The 18,768-nt window shown below is 32.6% G+C and overlaps 1 protein-coding gene across 33 annotated transcripts in view; it reads left to right on the forward strand.

The window, feature by feature from the left end:
• The first annotated feature begins 358 nt into the window (after positions 1 to 358).
• Positions 359 to 18,768, forward strand: part of LOC126836128 (collagen alpha-1(III) chain-like) — a 32,433-nt gene continuing 14,023 nt past the window's right edge. For 32 of the 33 annotated variants that reach the window (XM_050569226.1, XM_050569233.1, XM_050569234.1 and 29 more), the window contains exons 1-2: positions 359 to 575; positions 18,060 to 18,195. In XM_050569226.1, coding sequence (XP_050425183.1) covers positions 528 to 575; positions 18,060 to 18,195 — 184 coding nt within the window. In that variant the 5' untranslated portion in view covers positions 359 to 527. The remainder of the gene's footprint in view (positions 576 to 18,059; positions 18,196 to 18,768) is intronic. The other variant, XM_050569257.1, reaches the window with a different exon arrangement.

Raw genomic sequence — 18,768 nt, forward strand, 5'->3', positions numbered from 1 at the left:
TTTGCGTAGCAGCTGTTTGAAACGTTTTTAAATCCAGATTATGGATCGCGATAACGCTTAACGTGAATTTCAACTTGTTTTTTTAAATAATGAATAATTAAAATACATTTTAAAGAATTATTATACCAGGAACAGCCTAGTTTTGCCCCGTGTAGTGCGGGGAAAAATCTGCGTCCGGGGTCAAACACGACATCAGGACCTTGACCGTCGTAGTCCAAGATATCAATACGGTTTTTACCATTACATTATTTTTTTGTTGCATGTATCTATAGCGTTTGCCGCCCGCGTTGTTTTTGCCACAGCGTTAAAGTCTCCCGGAGGAGACCGGTTCGGCTTTCGCTATATAAGACCGTCTGCCGGAGGTTTATGTTCTTTACGCCGGAACAAACCAGTCCGCAAACAACACACTCGCGATTGTTATTATAAACACTCTCTGTTGTCTGTAGTGTACACACTGTCTTGCGTATTTAAGATTGAAACAACCGGCCGTCCGGGTTCCAAAAGGCCAAGCCCGCGATAGTCCGGATATGGACAAGTGCCCGAACACCAGAATGTTCCTAGGACTTCGTATGAATGTGAGTACTGATCAAAATTACTGTTTACTTATGTGTTCAAACCGACTACCGGCTCATAAATAGACCAAAATCTGGTTAATATGTTAGCATAACTGATATTAATATTCAATTAAAATCATACACATTTTGATACTTAAAAAGCAAAAACATAAGCTCTTAGTCAAAACAACATAGAAAACATAATAATTGATATTTCGATGGTAAAATGTTTAAAAAATCAAAACAATTTGAATATATTTTTAAGTTTCCGGACAACTAATTTCTAATAAATAATTTAATATTCAATATAATAAACACATTAAAATATTTTTGTATAATGCTTCTATGCATATGATCAACGCAATTTAAGTATCCCTTTAATCTATTATTTAACTTAGTTAATTTATCAAAGTCAAAACACATATTTGCTCAAACTTAATTATTAAAAATAAATTTATTGAAAAATTGAGGTCTACAGTAGAATAGCTTTAATATAGATTGATATATTTTTTATATAATAAGTAGGCAAATACTATGTTCATTATTAATATTTATAATAAATAACTAAACCTGCTATGAATAGTCTTTCGGTTACGTTTTGTTTCTTGAGTATAAGAAATTTACAACTATTCATTCCTTAGGCGTGCTATATTTAAACATAAGCCACTATAAGGTTATTGTAATATTCTCTACGTTGGTTAGGCTGGAAAACGCATGAATACATTATACAATTGAATATTAACAGTTAGATTCTATTAAGAAACGGAATTGCATAGTTATTGTTTAATCACAATTCACAACGAAAAGATGGGATTGATTATAATATTAAATCAATTATTAGAATTAACCAAGATCCGATACCTATCTCTGTAACCTTCTTAGGTTTTATAATAGATAGTACATTTTTTTTCTATAGAAAGAAACTAATTGTTATTTATCAGGTGTGTCATTCAATTATTACAAACAGTTTTATTCATTGTCCTCACAGTAAATATTATGATAAAATATGTGTTATTTATAGTTTATCAGCAACTAGATTTCTTATTAACATATTTCTATACAGCGCAAAAAAATTAAATTAAAAAAATATTTTTTACTTATTGAAGATATAAATTAATTAATTCCATCATATTACCCAATAAATTCCATTAAAAATAAATAATAATAATAATAAAATAAGTATATAATTATTATATTAATTTAATATTAATATAATAGTTTCTTAGGTATGATAAATACCACAAAATATTAATAGATCTCTGAAGAATATATTAAATCGATTACGTTCAACAATATTACAACGCAGTAGTATTAAATTTGTATTATTATATTTTATTCATAAAAATCAAGTGTAGTTTGTTTAATTTAAAAATAAAACTATTATCTGTACAGTTCTTTGCATCATTTTTAAAAAATTAATTATTAGCTATTGGATGTGTTTTATATTTGGTGTACAAAAAATAATAAAGAAATATTAATAAATTATCAATAATAACAGGTGCTTTAGTACAACGATTTAACATATTATATTTTGTCTAATTGGATAAGATTATGAAAGACCATTAGTGTGTGTGTGTTCATTGTATAAAAAATTCACGTTGAAAAGTTTCGTTGACTTAATAACAAACCAATAAATGTCACTTGAAGGACGAGGCCCTTAAAAGTCGTATTGTTAAGTTATATATTATATATAGATATATGTATTGTAGGCGATTAATAGGGTACTTGCATAAGTACTTGAATACGCATATCACTGTGGCTTACAGCTCCACGTATATATGTATATATAATACTAAATTACATCTTAATTCTTTGAACCTAAACATTAAAACACGCCTCAGGGCACGTATAACATTTTACCGGGATAATTCACCTTCTTAAAAGTTCATGGAAATATCGCTTATTAGGTTCATATAATATATTTGATAATAGGAGTTATCGAACAATAAGTCATAAGATAAGTCCAATTTTAGTCAATAGTAATATTAATACCTGTATTACTTACATTATTATATTTTTATAATAATATCGCACTTTATAATACACGTGACAGTCAATGTGTTAAGTATTGATAATTCGTAGGACTACTTACAAGTTAATCTAATAATGTATCCAGACGCATACATATGAGGCGGTAAAACACCTATTGATCTTTAAAAAAAAAAATCTGTTATATTTACTATAATTAAATAATATTTATTATCATACAACTCGTTTTTTTCTTTTTTATTATATTATATAAAATTAATCTTCACTTAGATGCCGAAAATTGTTTAAAATATTTGCACCCGTTTTAATGCAAACGTCTAAATTGCAAGCTATTAAACTGTATAAATATATATAATTATAAGTAAAAATATTTATACTATTATCTTAAGGATTAAGTATACAAATGTTAAATTCGTTTGGATTTTATGCAGCTATATCGTTAATCGTTTGTTGTAGATGAGTTTTTAGTTTTCACGATTTATAATAGAAATGACGTCACATTTGTAGTCGTCAATGCTGTTCATTCTAGAATTTGAGTTTTAGTCCTTGACTATTTTACATTAATATTACTGTTTTCGCATTTAATTAATCACATTGAATCATAAATAACGTTAGATGTAGCATCTTTGACAGCTGTTCGCCACGTGTAATGAAAAATACATGTCATATGATATATATATTTTATTAGAGTTTGTGTTCAGTCTCAGCTGATAGAGATAGGAACGACAACTTTGGTCCCGGAAAGCCAGATTCAATGGCAAACACACGGTATCAAATGTCAATCAATATAATGTACCATCAGATTGGTGACCTTACGTGACATTATTGTCATACGGTGTGCTTCACATATCGATTACCTACCGTGTAGCCCAAAACGACAGGACCAGATGGCATAATCGCTTGTCATATGTGTGCATGGGATTATACATAGGGACGCGATAATTTGCAATAAATATTCACCGAGTGTCCGTTTCAATGTTGGTGTATCATCAGGAAGCGTTCGCGTATGCTCGTTAGTCGAAAATGCTACTTGAAATATCAGAGACCGAAGTAACATGACGCGTGTGGGTCGTTTGAAAAATGTGTGTGACTACATAGTATAACAGATATTATGAAAATTACTTGTATATTTTTGCATTGGAAATGCATCTAAATATAGACTTGTATAGACTGTCAATTCTTTAGTTTAACTCCAACACCTGAAATACCGCAGTACCTAACTGATTCGGATATTCGAGTAGCAAACATTTGTTTTAATCATACTGAATTGAAGAAATACTAAAATCAACACGTTTTATTTAATATAATAAACGCCCAATGGACACGGAGTACAGACACATTGTACATAGTAATTAACTCTAAAATACAGTAATTGTAGTAACAGGCACAAAAACAAACAAAACGTTATTTGGTATTATAAACTATAACTTACAATTATTTTCTAAACTATGTCTCATATCCATAAGTGAATCGAAAAAAAATCAAAATTTTTAAGTTTATATCTTAAAGTTAGCATTCGGATTACCGGTGCGAAAAGACAATAATTACATTAATACATAGGAACATAAAATGTAGAGGTAGATCTTAATTTTTTATTTGGAACTTTTAAATAAATTAAAGAAATGATTTCCGGAAAGTCAATTTTGGAATTTAACAAATTATATAGTCAGCGCAAGTCTTTAAATTGCCTTCTGAACTTCAAATTTTCAATATTAAATTCTATAGCTAAAGATTTCAAGGTTCGGTCTACATTATTTGTTTTATAAACCAACATTTTATTTGAAATTCAAAATTAATGGTTACTCCTAAAATAAACAAACACGTTTGCTTAAAGTTGTCCTTCTTAGCTTTAATAACAAAACAAATACATACCAAATGTTTACGGTGTCGCGATGCTCTGAAAAAAACAAACTAATAATATTTCTATCATTTCCGAGTGAAGGTGAGGATATTGAATTAATTTACAACAATTATAGTTTAAAATACAATTGTAGTAATTATTATATATAGACATATAGAGTAATTAATAGGTAGAACATTTATTTTTTTATACACTATTAAATAATTTGTAATTTGGTATTATTCAGATAGAATATAATATTAGTTTACAATCGAATTATTATAATTTGAAATAATAATTTATTTCTCATACTACTTCGTGGATGGTTGAGGTCAACATTTTTTTTAATAATGGCTACTTAAAAAAATATTTAATGTATTACTACGTTATGTATGTAGCTGTAACCAATGCCTTATAACAAATATCTATTTCAATTAAAATACTAATGTTATTATTTATTATGTATTCAATTTTCAATTCGGATAGCACGTGCGTGTATTTAATTTAAAATTCGATTGAATATCTTATTCATCAACGTTATAGAGATACACATATAACAATAATGCAAACCTTTGCATTTTCCTTTCTATTTAAATGGATATATTATATTATTATTATGACATACATGTTGCAAAAAAACGCGTCATCCCTAAGTTTAGTAATCTATAAATGCGACGAGTTGTATGTTTATACTGCAACATTTTTACCTTTTCTTATTGGTACTACATAGTGTGATACAAACGAAGGTGGTACATTTGAGGTTTTATATACTCGGTAAACTTGAATCTCGGATTCCACGGTCGCCAACCAGTTATTGGGTTTTAAAAAATCACTACTTTGGCCTTTGAACTAAAGCCGAGACGATATACTCGAAATGTTTAGAAATGGAATACGTCTCTATATCTTACACCGCCAGGGTCTTGGCAATTCACTATATCGGCCTAGGAAACCGTAATGGTCTCCGTGAGTACTTGCGTTGCTGCATAGCATCGGTGATTTTGGGGTCGAATGCGATGATCTCGACACGCGGGAAAACCCGTCGGCCAATTACAGCTGTTGTCTGGCCAAGCCTTCACGACCGGTTAAGATGAATCATGTACAGATTTTTTTTTTTTTTTTAAATCATGTATGTACGTTCACCCGTACCGTCTCAGTATCGTTACATAACACGATTATTTATCGTCTAACAGTCTAGAGGATGAATAACCGCAACGGACCGGCGGTCGCAGGTTAGACTACGGTTCACGCGGACTCTTCGAAAAAATGTGTACATAATAATATAATAGATAATAATAATAACAAACTGCTTCTTCGTGTAAAACCGACAAAACACTATTAGTCTATACACTGTACGGCCACGGTAAAATAATATTAAACTATTATGGGCCACTAATAAATGCTAGCTATTACAAAATATAAAGTATAATGCTAACCGCAAGAGAGGGCGTGCTACAGCAGCGTGTTATCATACACATTATTTAATAATATTCAGCACAACATAATATTTGACTTGTCATCCGTACGAAATACAGAAGACGGCATAAGTATTATTATTATTAACAGCAGCCAAATATGGTGTTTTTTGGTGATTGGACCTTTAATATAACTGATATAATACTCGTACACGGTACATCCTTTATATAGATCGTAGGTTGAAAAATTGTAATTCAGCCATCTCGTTAGTAAAAAAACGTTATGCGACAAATTGTTTTGGACGTTATTCGTTTTGTAGTGACTTCTTATTACAACTTATAAAAATACCTTACATACAAGTATGAATATCACTATTGTACTGCTTTTATAGCGCCATCTTTGCAGCCGATCAATATGTTATGAAACTAATCGCTTCTTCAATGCCCACTAGAAATCTCGTTCAACTGTGTGAGTATGCTTTATGTTCAAAACTGTATAGAATATGTTTACCTAAAACTGCAGTCTGCAATAGAACGACCCACTCGTCGTTTTAGCCGTACTTAGACTTGCCGGGCTTGTGAAAATCCGGATTCCGTGTACCTACTTGGCTTCCGTCCAAAAGGCGCGTGGGAAAACGGTGTCTGCAAATGATGCTTATGCATTTGCCGTTTGTACATTTTTCAATAGCCGGCGTTGCTTTTTAGTTCACATCAGTGTCGATTAAACGATTCGGTTAAGATAGGTTACAGTTATCTGTGTTTAGACCCTAAAAAGTATTGCTGCAATAATTATTATGATATTTTGCGCGACAATAGGGAAAGTGCAAGTAGCCGACACGTGCGATATCAAGCAAGTTCGACGGGTGGTCCTATTGTTTTTTTTTCGTACCGTTTTATAACGTCGAGAATAGATTATAATAATATTAGCAATGCTAATAACATAATGTCGTTCTAAAATCCGAGTAGGCAAGGTCGGTTTCTATAAAAAAAAAAATGTATTTCACGTCTACCGCAGAGGCGTGGACGGCCGGCGTTATGCTAATGATTTCAATATAAAGGTGCAAAAACTGACCAAAAAAAAAAAAGATGGCGCTGAACTTCAAAATGAGCTTAATTGTTTTTATGTTTACTCCGTGAGCGAAATATAAAAGATTATTTTGTTGTAGTTGTTTGACGGCGAAAGATTATTAGTGACAAGCAGGTGTTGGTGTTCTCGCCAATTTATTACTTGTATTTGTGAAGCAACGTGTAACGATTACTTGGTTAGACGTGGCTTGATGCAATAAAACTGCATCATAAAATAATGGAAACGTGCAGACATAAACTAATAATGAACAATTTGTCAAATGAATCTGGGGTTATGTTTATTCTGGTTCTAAGAACACTAATCAAAATTGCATAGAGTAAGGTCATGCAATATTCATAAACGAGATGTATAATGTACAATGTGTACAACCCCCGAAAGAAAACAAAGTTATAACAATGTAACATAACGATTTAAAAGCTTTAACGAGTTTTAGAAAATAAAATAATAAACGTCACGTGAGTCTGAGTTGGTTATTTGTGCTTGTTCTGTATTACTCCTTCCATCTTTGTATTTTTTAATGTTTGTAATTCCTCGGGATACTATTAGAATGGTATTAGTTTATTACTTTAATAAAAAATGATAAGTACCCCTCCGAGTATTGGCATGAACTTTAAAACTGTGTTATTTCTAAAATTACTCGTATAATAAATTTGTATAGATTATAAATTGATTATAAATGGATGGAACGTAGTATCTTATTACTAAGGAAATGTTTAATAATAAATTTAGGTCACGCGAGGTGTTCTTTATATACTACTAATTATTATTGATTTAAATTATTCTATTGATTTTAAGTAATTAATACTGTGGCGGATATAATATGTGTGCGCAAAGCTTACCCCGTCACTAGATAAACAACTATGTCGCAATTGTCCCAACACATACGTTTACGGCCTTTCAGCTAAATTCGGGTAACTAGAAAAAACTTAAGCAACACTTGTAGTTATATATAGTAAAGTTACTCAGGCTTTTGTATGCGCTGAAGATAGTAACACTGCTGCCGAAATACGTGTACTCTTAGAGTATTATTTTTGTGGTTTAGGGTTTATTTAAACATTTTATTATTTTATTTCTTCACTAAATTAAAATAGTTTCCGTATTGCTTTATCGTGTATTTGTAGATATTGAATACATCAATTGCAACTAGTAACTACATACCACAGTCGTCTAAACTCCGGCCGGTCAACTTTTTGGTAGCATCCCCACAATACAATTATAATTTAAAAAATCCTGAATAGTGGGGTCGTTTTGAAAAGGGTAGAGGTATATTTTTTGAATTTTTGATCTTATAAAGTACCATTCTGATACGATTTCTGATCTATACGTAATGATATCGGCCTTGCGGTTAAAGAGAAATGATAGAGTCCAGTCACAAAAATATGAAAAAAATAAAAAATACCGTTTAAAAAACAAGACGTTCTCGGCTTCCCATCGAAGCTAAAAAAGTGAATAATTTTATTTTGATAGTCTAAATGGCAAGTGCTGTTTATATGCTGTATCTTTAATAGTTCGGCTAAAATGTACTTTTATATGGTTTTCAAACCCCCATAATACGATTACAAATTATAGTTTGTGAACTATCAAAAAACGAACGCCAATCGAAAGTTGTTCGACACCCTGCAGTAGTAGAAGTTTCATCATCTAACAGTGAAAAACAAACTATTATTTACTTCTTAAACAACATTTTTTTTGCTGTCTAGGTAATTAGGTATATCATAGAAATATTTATTTAAATTATAAGTTAATATTATTTTTCTATGAGACGGGACAAGTGCTTCCCTTCCGACTTTCCCATTCCTACCCAATGGGTCCTATAGTTCGTATGTTATTCGTTTGGTATAGGTATTTGGTGACAAGGTCGCGTACAGTACAAAAGATAGTTATATTTTTAAAGTACAGTAAAAATATTATAAAAATATACATTTTTAAGCAACATTCAATTCGATCTATTAAATTTCCATGATTTTTATTGAAATATCAATTTTATATTTTGTTGTCTGGATTACAACGAAATCGGCAATAAATGTGTTGTTATTGTACCTACTTGAAACACCGAAATATGTAAAATAGAATAAATTCACCAGCACAAGTGGCGTTTGGTCCGTGTGCTATTGTAATTTGCAATAATTATTAATGACAAACTCTGTATCTTGGCGTTTGTTCGTGCAACTGATGAAGGAGTAGTATCTCATAGATGTTTATTTGACCTGTGTGTGACCACATTATAACGATTGTGTAGCGGTTCAATACTAACATTACCATTTTTTTCGATCGGCGACCGTCATCCAACCGGTTAGGTACAGCAAGTGACATTAAGATTTCATTCGCCGTCGGGGGGGGGGGGGACACTGTAAAGCTCGCGTGCAGATCATATCGTGTATAAGCCGTGTAAAATTAATGGTTCTCGTCCCCGGATATTATATTGTTGTGTGTGCAGTATGACAGTACACGTTGTTGCCGGCTATATATGTATACCTGTACATCTCTCAATCGTGTTACCGCACAACGGACTGGTTATTAATAATACCGTCGACTTGCCCGGTCCGCGTATACACGGTACAGCGCCTCCGTGGCGAATCGGATGTGCACAACACAATATATATAAGCGCAATTTCTTTATCGCCCACACGCGCCTATAATATTGTTATGCACAAACACTTCACGCGCGCCCGTTTCTCTGCCGCCGACGGGCAAAGCCATCGTTTGGTAGACACTAGACCCCTAAGTAGCCGTTTTGGAGAAAAGGAGAGCGAAACACTGTGGATCGATTGGCGGTACGACGGTGGTTACGAGGTCCACAACTGGCGTGACGCCTATAAAAAGAAACGCGTTAAATACATAATAAACATATGTATTTTAAATAATATATAATAACATTATGCTCATCCCTACATTATAACGATAGTAATGAATAATGATAATCGATAGTGAAGTAATACGCTAACGTAACAGCGGTGGTTTTGGCACAATGCTGGTTTACTGCCATTATATTTTATTATATTATATATTTTAATTTTTTTTTTTTGGCTCGACCAAATGAACAATAATTCCTGCGACGTCTCAATGTATAATAATAAATTGTTAGCCGGTGCAACAATCGCGATGAGTTGTGTTGTGCAACAAGAACGTTATCTCCTTTAACGATTATTATTATTATTATTATTGCTGTGTGGGAATCACACAAGCCGGCCGTATTAATTTCACGGTCGGATATGTCATCTCGAATATTATAATGCGTTTATACATAAAGCGTACATTGGTAGTGTATCGAAACACATCGATATGATAATACAATTATCGAGCAAAAACTACCGATCCGATTTTTCGACAGGCGACCAATTTTTCGGCGCAGTTATAATAATATATTATACTGTATTGACAATGAAATTTGCTTTCTCCTCGCACACTTCGCCATTTAAGATTGTTTTTTTTTTACTTTTAAGTAGGCAACTTAAAAGGTTAACGATAATTTTTGTTATAACACATGGTAGATTCCCAATGGGCTTGAGATTGCATAATTATTTTTGGCAAAAAAAAAAAAAAATACACGTTCATTTCGGTTTGTTGCTGAGGTCGAACTTTTCGGTTGACACATGAGCGTTGATCATCTAGTCATTTACACTTATTACAATGATTATCCGTGAGCGTGCGAAGTCGTGACAAACATTTCTTCTTTCCTTGCCTCTCTTATATAAAAAGTGACGTAATTATTTTAACAACACTTCTTAATATATACATCAAATAAAAATGCAAATTACTGTTTGGGGGCCATAAACATTTACAATGTATTGTTTTAATTACGCTAAGCATTGTATAAATAACAATAATTAGCATTTATATACATTCTTTACTAAATTGCATTTTACCGCCGTTGAATTGTCTGGAATAATAATAGTGATCTATTTTTTAGGCATTTAAAATAAAACCGAAATATCGGATTATATAATACGTATAAAAGCTCTAAGGCAAATTTGATTTGATTATATTCATTTTGAAGCTGTCAGTAATCACAATTGTATTGATTCAATTTCGTCGCATATTAAATTGACTCTTTGAGTAGAAACAGTCATCATAATATAGTTTCATAATATCACGTATTTTTCACATCAAACTAATACAGTCAAAACGTGTAATCACTGCATGTATAAGTGCATAAATGCATTAGGCTATTTATATTGATATAATTTGTTGATTATGGTTATTATTTTTGTTTCATCGCTATATTATGTCGCACATAAAAAATGGCATATATATTTTTATTATAATATTAATCATTCCTAATTTTTCCAATAAAATAAAAAAATGCATGCAGTGAAGGGTTAAACATGTTATGGATTCCCTGCTGGTAGGCATTATACACCTATAATAATAATACTATTATAATCGTGCCGTGTCTATCCATCTACATAATTCACTAGCGTATATGTTTAACTAATGTCTTGTCTTGTGTCTAAAACTGTTGACATCTTGTATCTACTACACTACTAAACGTCCTAATAATAATAATATTCACAATTTATTCGATTACACTGTTTAATATATCACCATTTAAGTATTAAGTGATCAGTCGAAATAAAAATATATTATTATTTATGTGAATCGCGTACAACATCTAAAGTGACGTGAAACAATAATTATAAGTATTCGAAGAAAATTATAAATATATGTAATGGAAGAAAATCGCAGAATTATTAAACGATTATCGCAATCTATAAACTGAATTGAAAAAAAAAACAAAATTTGTAAAATAAAAATACAGATTGGATGCCGCTTACATCGTATAATAATAATAATATATAGTTGGTGGTGTATTATACCCACAGCACGTCTTAGAGGCCGGAGCCATTGTCGCGCCTTCGTCTATTGTTGTACCTGTATGTATTTGTGTTTGTTCACACACATGGGCAAACATTATGTAATCCGCGGATAAGTATACACTAACACAATGTTTCTGAAACGGTATATTTTTGAATAAAAAAAAACGCCGGGAAGCAATACGTTCACTGCAGTATCGTATGTTGAACTTGACATAAAGCTTCCAACCCACCCCGAGGGGCGAGACAAGTGAAAGTCGTCTGTCAATCAGAAGTTTAATTTTTATTTTTTTTTGCACACATCAATCATACTTAGTATTATGTCAATAGTATTTTACACTCTCCTCGGTTTCATTAGAGCCAACGCCGAATACACATGTCGAATGCTAGCAACGACAAAGACCGAAAGAGAGTGATGTTTTATAATAGTATGTTAACCGCACCTACACTTTCGGTTTACATTGTACTCCCACGGTGTATACTCATAATAAATCTCAAAAAAAAAAACCCGTTCCGCTTAAACGTATTTAATAGTTGACAGAATGAAAACATTGTTTTTACATTGAATTTCAAATGCAACAATAATTGCATGTAATAATATGAATTCGCGTATATGCATTATAAACCGTCCCGTCTGCACAGACACACATTGAACTACTTTTTTATTCTTTAAAACTGGCCCGTGCTATCCAACACCCGTCACTAGTGTTACAATACAGTTACAGGGAATCTATGTTGAGGTGACGTGGGATACTCAGATAATGTTTTAGAGGAAAGACAATTCAATTAACAACAGGTCCACTATAATCATATTTTTTAGTATCGACAAATATTCACAAAAATTAATAAAACTCGGACATTGATTTATTAATTCATTGCGTCAACAGTACATACAAGTACACTAGTTGGACGACGTTTAAGGACCGACCGCCCGTTCTTATTTTTCACACGCCTATTAATACAGTCAGCGTGCGGCCCTAATAGTCCATTTAAGTTAAATTACCTACGCGGCCGCAGTCTTTGATTGGGATGCATATCGAAATCCTTTTTTGATAAAAAAAAAAGTGATTTTTACATCGGTTAGTCGTAAACCCGTCGTGGAGACCTATTAACATAATATGGAATCGAGATCGGAGTGCGTCACTATAGAGCTATTATTATTTCCACTCGTGACGTTTATACCATCTGCAACAAGACGGAGGAATGTCGGAGTTGTGAAACTTTCACTTAAACAAAGACAATGATACGTTATACATGGACGTGAGCGCACCGCAGTTGACCTCCACGCGTACGAATTTACATGGGTTCGGACCCGCAGGGTGCGGAGACTGGCCAGAAATATCTCCGGGCTATGCGTACCAAAAAACATAAAAGATCACAAAACACGGCAACATAAAATTAACTATATTGTGTAGTATATTTTAACGGCGACCCTAATGCAGACAAATGCCGGGGAAAATGCGCGGGTCATGTAAGGAAAGACCACTTGTGTCGGACGGCGGTGATGAATTTTCAGGTGATCCGGGTCATCCGTCGCAGACGACTAGTTTGTATGTAGCTGGTACCTTACGAGAGCAAACGCATGTAGAATACATTATGTTTTATGGATCAATTAGCACGCGGTTGCACATTCACCCCGGTAGTCTCCATGCCGAAACGACTAATCGATCTGTATACTTGTATAGGTACCAGTAATTATACAATAGATCACCGATGAAAAATTGAGCTCATCGAGCAAAGCAATAAAAACAATCATAATGCTATCTGGTCGAACCAGTCTGATGGAAATGACGGATAAGGCCGCTCACGTAACCGGGTAAATACCACACGCCAATGATGATACCGGACGGCCTTCACCTTAAAAGCTTGAAATCGCCCAACGGCTCTAGAACGCTTACCAATCTCCATAATATATAATAAAGACAAAACAAATCGTGTGCCGTAATAATTGCCCGTCTCGTATCCGACTCGAGGGGAAATTTGATTTTCATACCGTACAATCGGTCAGCTCAGACTTTATCGTCGAATTACATGGACCACTGCCACTTTATAGTGGAAAATCCGCAGTACTGGGGATTTTCTACAACCACCTGGGCTTTGAAGGGGTCTGAGCAGTGATATACGAACCCCGATAATTGTATTTCTACAAGACATAGGTACCTACTGCTACTTGTCAAAACGGTGACAGATGTATTATGTGTACGTGACATGCTCAAGAGACAAACGTACGGTACCGGAATGCGTCACGAAGTCGCATGGGGAAAATGCCATGTTTTACAATCTAAACACACTTATAAATTCATAAGCAACGGTTTAGAAAAGGCGTATTAGATGACGACCAAAAGGATAATAAAAAAATAAATAGGTTTATACTGCAATCACGGTTGTCGTTATTCATGTGGTTAATCAGACAGCTTAATTCAATCGTTTCGATGCGTATTAGATGACTATATTATTTTGTATTATTGTACAATATACATAATATAGTGTGTTCGCTTGAAGACTCAATCCGTTTCAATAATACCTAGTCAACAAACCTTCATCGTTGACTTTGTTCTTAAATAACTATAATTTGATTTTTTTTGTTTTAAATAAATAACAATATAAATGCCGTTTTGCTTTCTCTGATGGAAACCAGCATATTCTTATACTAGATTTTCAAAATATGAAGAAACCCATGAGCATTAAGTCAATACTATAGGGACTTGGTATAATGTTGGCTGTCGTCGGGTCTTATATTCTAGAGATAATTCTCGCTAGTAACCCGCCACAATAATTTTTTTTTAAAACATTGACTACTCATTTTATTATCAAGAGACGCGGGCTGCCTGCTGTCGGTTTTTCTTGCAATTCCCACGAGCCGCATAAAATACACGACGGTCTATTTATTTAAGAGACAATGACGAATGTACCAGCTGGCCGTTGACGTTTTTAACACGAAACCATGGCTTAGGCGTCTTAATAATAATACTGTTTTTTTTTTATAATCATTGTTATGTATTTGCTGGATAATGACAGTTGTAAAACTACCCAAATCTCCTACGTCCAGGATGGTATATATTTTATTTAAAATGATTTATCCAACTTTTAAATGTTATTGTCATATTATGTACATTGTAACTCTACAGTAACAGCAATGTACACAATCTGTCATAGCAATCGGGGTCTATCGCAGTCAAAACTCAAAAGTACCAATTTTCGAGTAATAGAACTTACTGTGCGTTTCTGTATAATTTCGTGTCGGCCGAAAGGTTTGTCGAAAATCAAAAAAATCGTCTGAAGCGTCGACGTTCTTTGGCTTAATCCACATGAGATAGGTACTATCGCAGCGGCCGCGATGAATAGGCAGCTTACCCTATATATACTGTTCCATTATGTCAACCACCATAACCGTTGTATCAAACTACCCCTCAAATGTTACAGATTAATCACGATACAGTTATTAAACCGCTCAAATACATTAACTCTGTTTTCAATTACCCATCTCTGCCGTAAGTACATTTAGCGATTACAAGTTTTTCCGTCCTCGAATATAAAATAAATATTACGATTGACTGAGTGCTCATTCCGGTTTTGTGTTTACTGTGTTTTGCATCGACTGGCACGATAAAAAGTATAGATCTTGAATATTTTTTCCGCTACTACCTATAGAGTATAGGTTTTATATACGCTTGTTGGGCTTATTTATTGACCCCGTGCTGTTCGTGTGCATTATGGCCGTATCCATATGGTTCGAGTGTATTCATAAAAAGCGGAGTGCGTCATATTTCTGACTAGTTTATACTTACGAATCTGACTGTCCCTTTTTGACAATGCACAGCCAAACCGTACACTTTTATGATAAACGACCATAGCCTATATTATCCTTATGGCCGCCCACATTTGACTCATGATTACTAAATACATTACGATCCGGTTTGGATTATCTAATCGTCATAACAGTGTAAATGATTTACAGTATAAAGTATTTTTAAACGATCCAGTACCGAACCGGTTGACCTTATAGATTAACATAGGTATGAAGATGCGGCGAAAGGGGTCTTAAGAACTTCTAAGTAATTTATTAAAATTCATTGTACAATTTCACGTATTAAATTTAAAAGTATTAAAACATACCTGTTATAAAACAAATATGTATAATAACCCAAGGCCGATTATTTTAGTAAGTAAAGACAAAGAAACAAAAAACGTCTAGTATATTTTAAACTTAATCATATTATTTCTATCGATCCATCTAACTCCAGTTTCAATTTTGGCGATAAAACGTAATTTAAAAAAACAGAATAAATTGATATTTGGATAATACAATATTAATCTTTAAATAAATAACACTAAGAAAAGAAATCAATAAAAAATAATAGACCTTTAGCGCAACCTGCGGTGTGTAAGTGCTATTGTTTATTATCGTTTTTAAGAGTTTTTGTCGATTTTGAGAATAATAACTGAAATGTGAACAATGCAGTTTCGTGCTGGTTATAATATGTAAAGCAATTGAAGTACAACCCAAGCATTACGTATAATATTTCTTAATTTTAGTACCTACATTAAACAACGTTTAAATCAAGTTATTATTGCAATTTAATAATTATTGAACTTTTCAACATTTTTCTGATGTAAATATTTATGTCAGTAATAGCCAGTAACGCGTTCCACTGCTTTAACCTTAGGTTTTTGTACACAAATTGTATATATATATTTTTATGTATAATAATTGAATGATGTAATATTGAAAGATTTCTGATATCATAGCTTGTTCTATGCAAATTTGACAAATGACAAGTTAATACTTGTATTTATTATCATATTATATTTTAAATATAAAAAAAATCAACAGCCACATTATAATAATATTATATATCATGACGGTCGATTCTGAACGTTGTAGAAAACGACGAGTACGATCGATTATAATACAATATTCGCCGAGGTTGCTGTCGATAAATACCACGTGGTGTTTTTTTTTCTACTTACGCCAAACCATTTCAGTAATTAAAAAACAACTGTACAACATGCACGCAAAACAGAAGCGAAATATTCATTATTTATTATCGTAAATTGTATATCGTTAGATACTTACCACAGTCGCTGTTATTTTTTTTAATAATTTTTGAGAAAAATTTGAAAAATGTATTTTTTCGTTAAACAATTGTCGGAGTGACTTGGCGTTGTCTGTAGACGATATATGTATTATATTATTATAATACGTCCGACACGCACACATACATAGCGTTGTTAGCCTAAACTCGCTGTGTGAACTCCCTAGTCTGAGTTGAATATCTAAGTAGCCATTGCGATTGCTCTGGCTCGTGTGATGAATTAAGCCGATGGGTTCTCACAGTGACCAAAAGTAGGACGAAAATGCCAGCACGCAATTTTCTTTTAGCATTCTGTCTCGTATCGAACGGCAACGGTTATGATTATGTTTGGAATGGCGACAAGAAACAGCAATTGCACGTGCACATCGGTCTTGCACATTAGGTAATAACGAATAGTATTGTTTTGTGTGCGGGTGACAAAGGGTGAAAAACGGGGTACCGTCGTACAGTATACAAAAATCAACATATTGCATTGTTTCACTGGATGTATACCATATTGGATTCCGTTGATTGTCGAAAATGACACGATAATTGAATTTAAATACGTATTCGACGCACCAACATTTGGTACCGCCACTATGTTGTGTGGGCGAAAGAGATTCTAATATATTATACTATTATTATGTCTGTAAGTAGCATCCAGTGATATGTATTAGCCACTGGTAAAAAAAAGGTACGCTCACGATGATTTATCGGCTAAAGCGAAATCTGTGTAAGTCTCGGCTTACACGTCACTTTTATAATAATTTTATCTTAGGCTACAATTCGACGGCGTATAGTGCACGGTTATGTTGAATACACAGTTTTTAGAAATTCAGTTAAGTTTAGTAAATGCTATAAATATTTAATAGCCTTCTGCACATCAAGCCTAAATATCAGGAGTCAAATATTGAAAGGTTTCCTACCAGAGATCGTGTCAAGTTTATTGAATACACATACGTGGAATAATATAACGCATTATATTATATTTTAAAGCGTAATTTCTAAAAATTTATCAAAACAATGCACTTACAACCCCTAAAAAAATTAATTGGCAGATCTAGAGTGGCGAGAATCAAAAAAGTATAAGTAACTTCTATAATATAAAACAATTTCACATGTCTATAATAAAGAAAATGTCTGATAATAAGAATAATATTTTCCTCATGTATTATAAACAAAAACTATTTAAACAACCTTTTTTTCCTACAGTCACTATTTTATTATAATATTTAATTAGCCTATGTATTAACATTTTGTATAATTTTATGATCAATATTTTTTTTAGGTTTTCCTAGCTTTTATTGCTTTTTTTGGAATTCAACAAGCAATTTCTCAAAAAGTCAACCCCAATGATTTGGAAGTTGTACTTAATCTTGAGGATAGCAACAAAACTCAATACCATGAACAGAATTTTGAAACCAGTAAGTAATATTTTACCTACCAGTTTGTATATATATAATATGTAATGTTATATGTTAAATTAAACAAAGAGAGTGCTCTTTCTTATTAAACAAGGGCCAACGTATAGGCAATATTTTAGAAAAAAGTGGTTTTAATACATCTTGACTGTGACAATTTATTTTCAGCATAATTCATTGAGCTTCAAAGCATTATTTTTAACGTATGCATTTTTTTGTTATGAATATTATGTAGTTAGGTGGTAAAAATTCACTAGGGGAATAACTCTCACACCTCGTACATTAGCCAATTACAACATTTTTTTTTGTATTAAAGAGAACTTTCAACATGTTTCTTGGTCTTAGATTTTCGATTGCGTATCCAATTAAACGACCTCTATTAGGTAGTTTTTTCACAAAATAAACTAAAATTACTTCCACCAGTTAGGTTACGATGCATAGTCAGATTTTATTTGTTTAATAAATATGATGGAGTCTTCTGTATAGATATCTTATTTGTTTTTGTGTTTATATTAAAAAAAAAATACTATCACCAAATCAGAATAGGAAGTTTTATCATATGGAGCTGATACGGTC

This window comes from Adelges cooleyi, unplaced genomic scaffold (genome assembly GCF_023614345.1).
Source record: "Adelges cooleyi isolate 19-005CV unplaced genomic scaffold, UGA_ACOO_1.1 ACOO_flye_CR_arks_rails_tigmint_CR_PRNA_23, whole genome shotgun sequence".
NCBI lineage: Eukaryota > Metazoa > Arthropoda > Insecta > Hemiptera > Adelgidae > Adelges > Adelges cooleyi.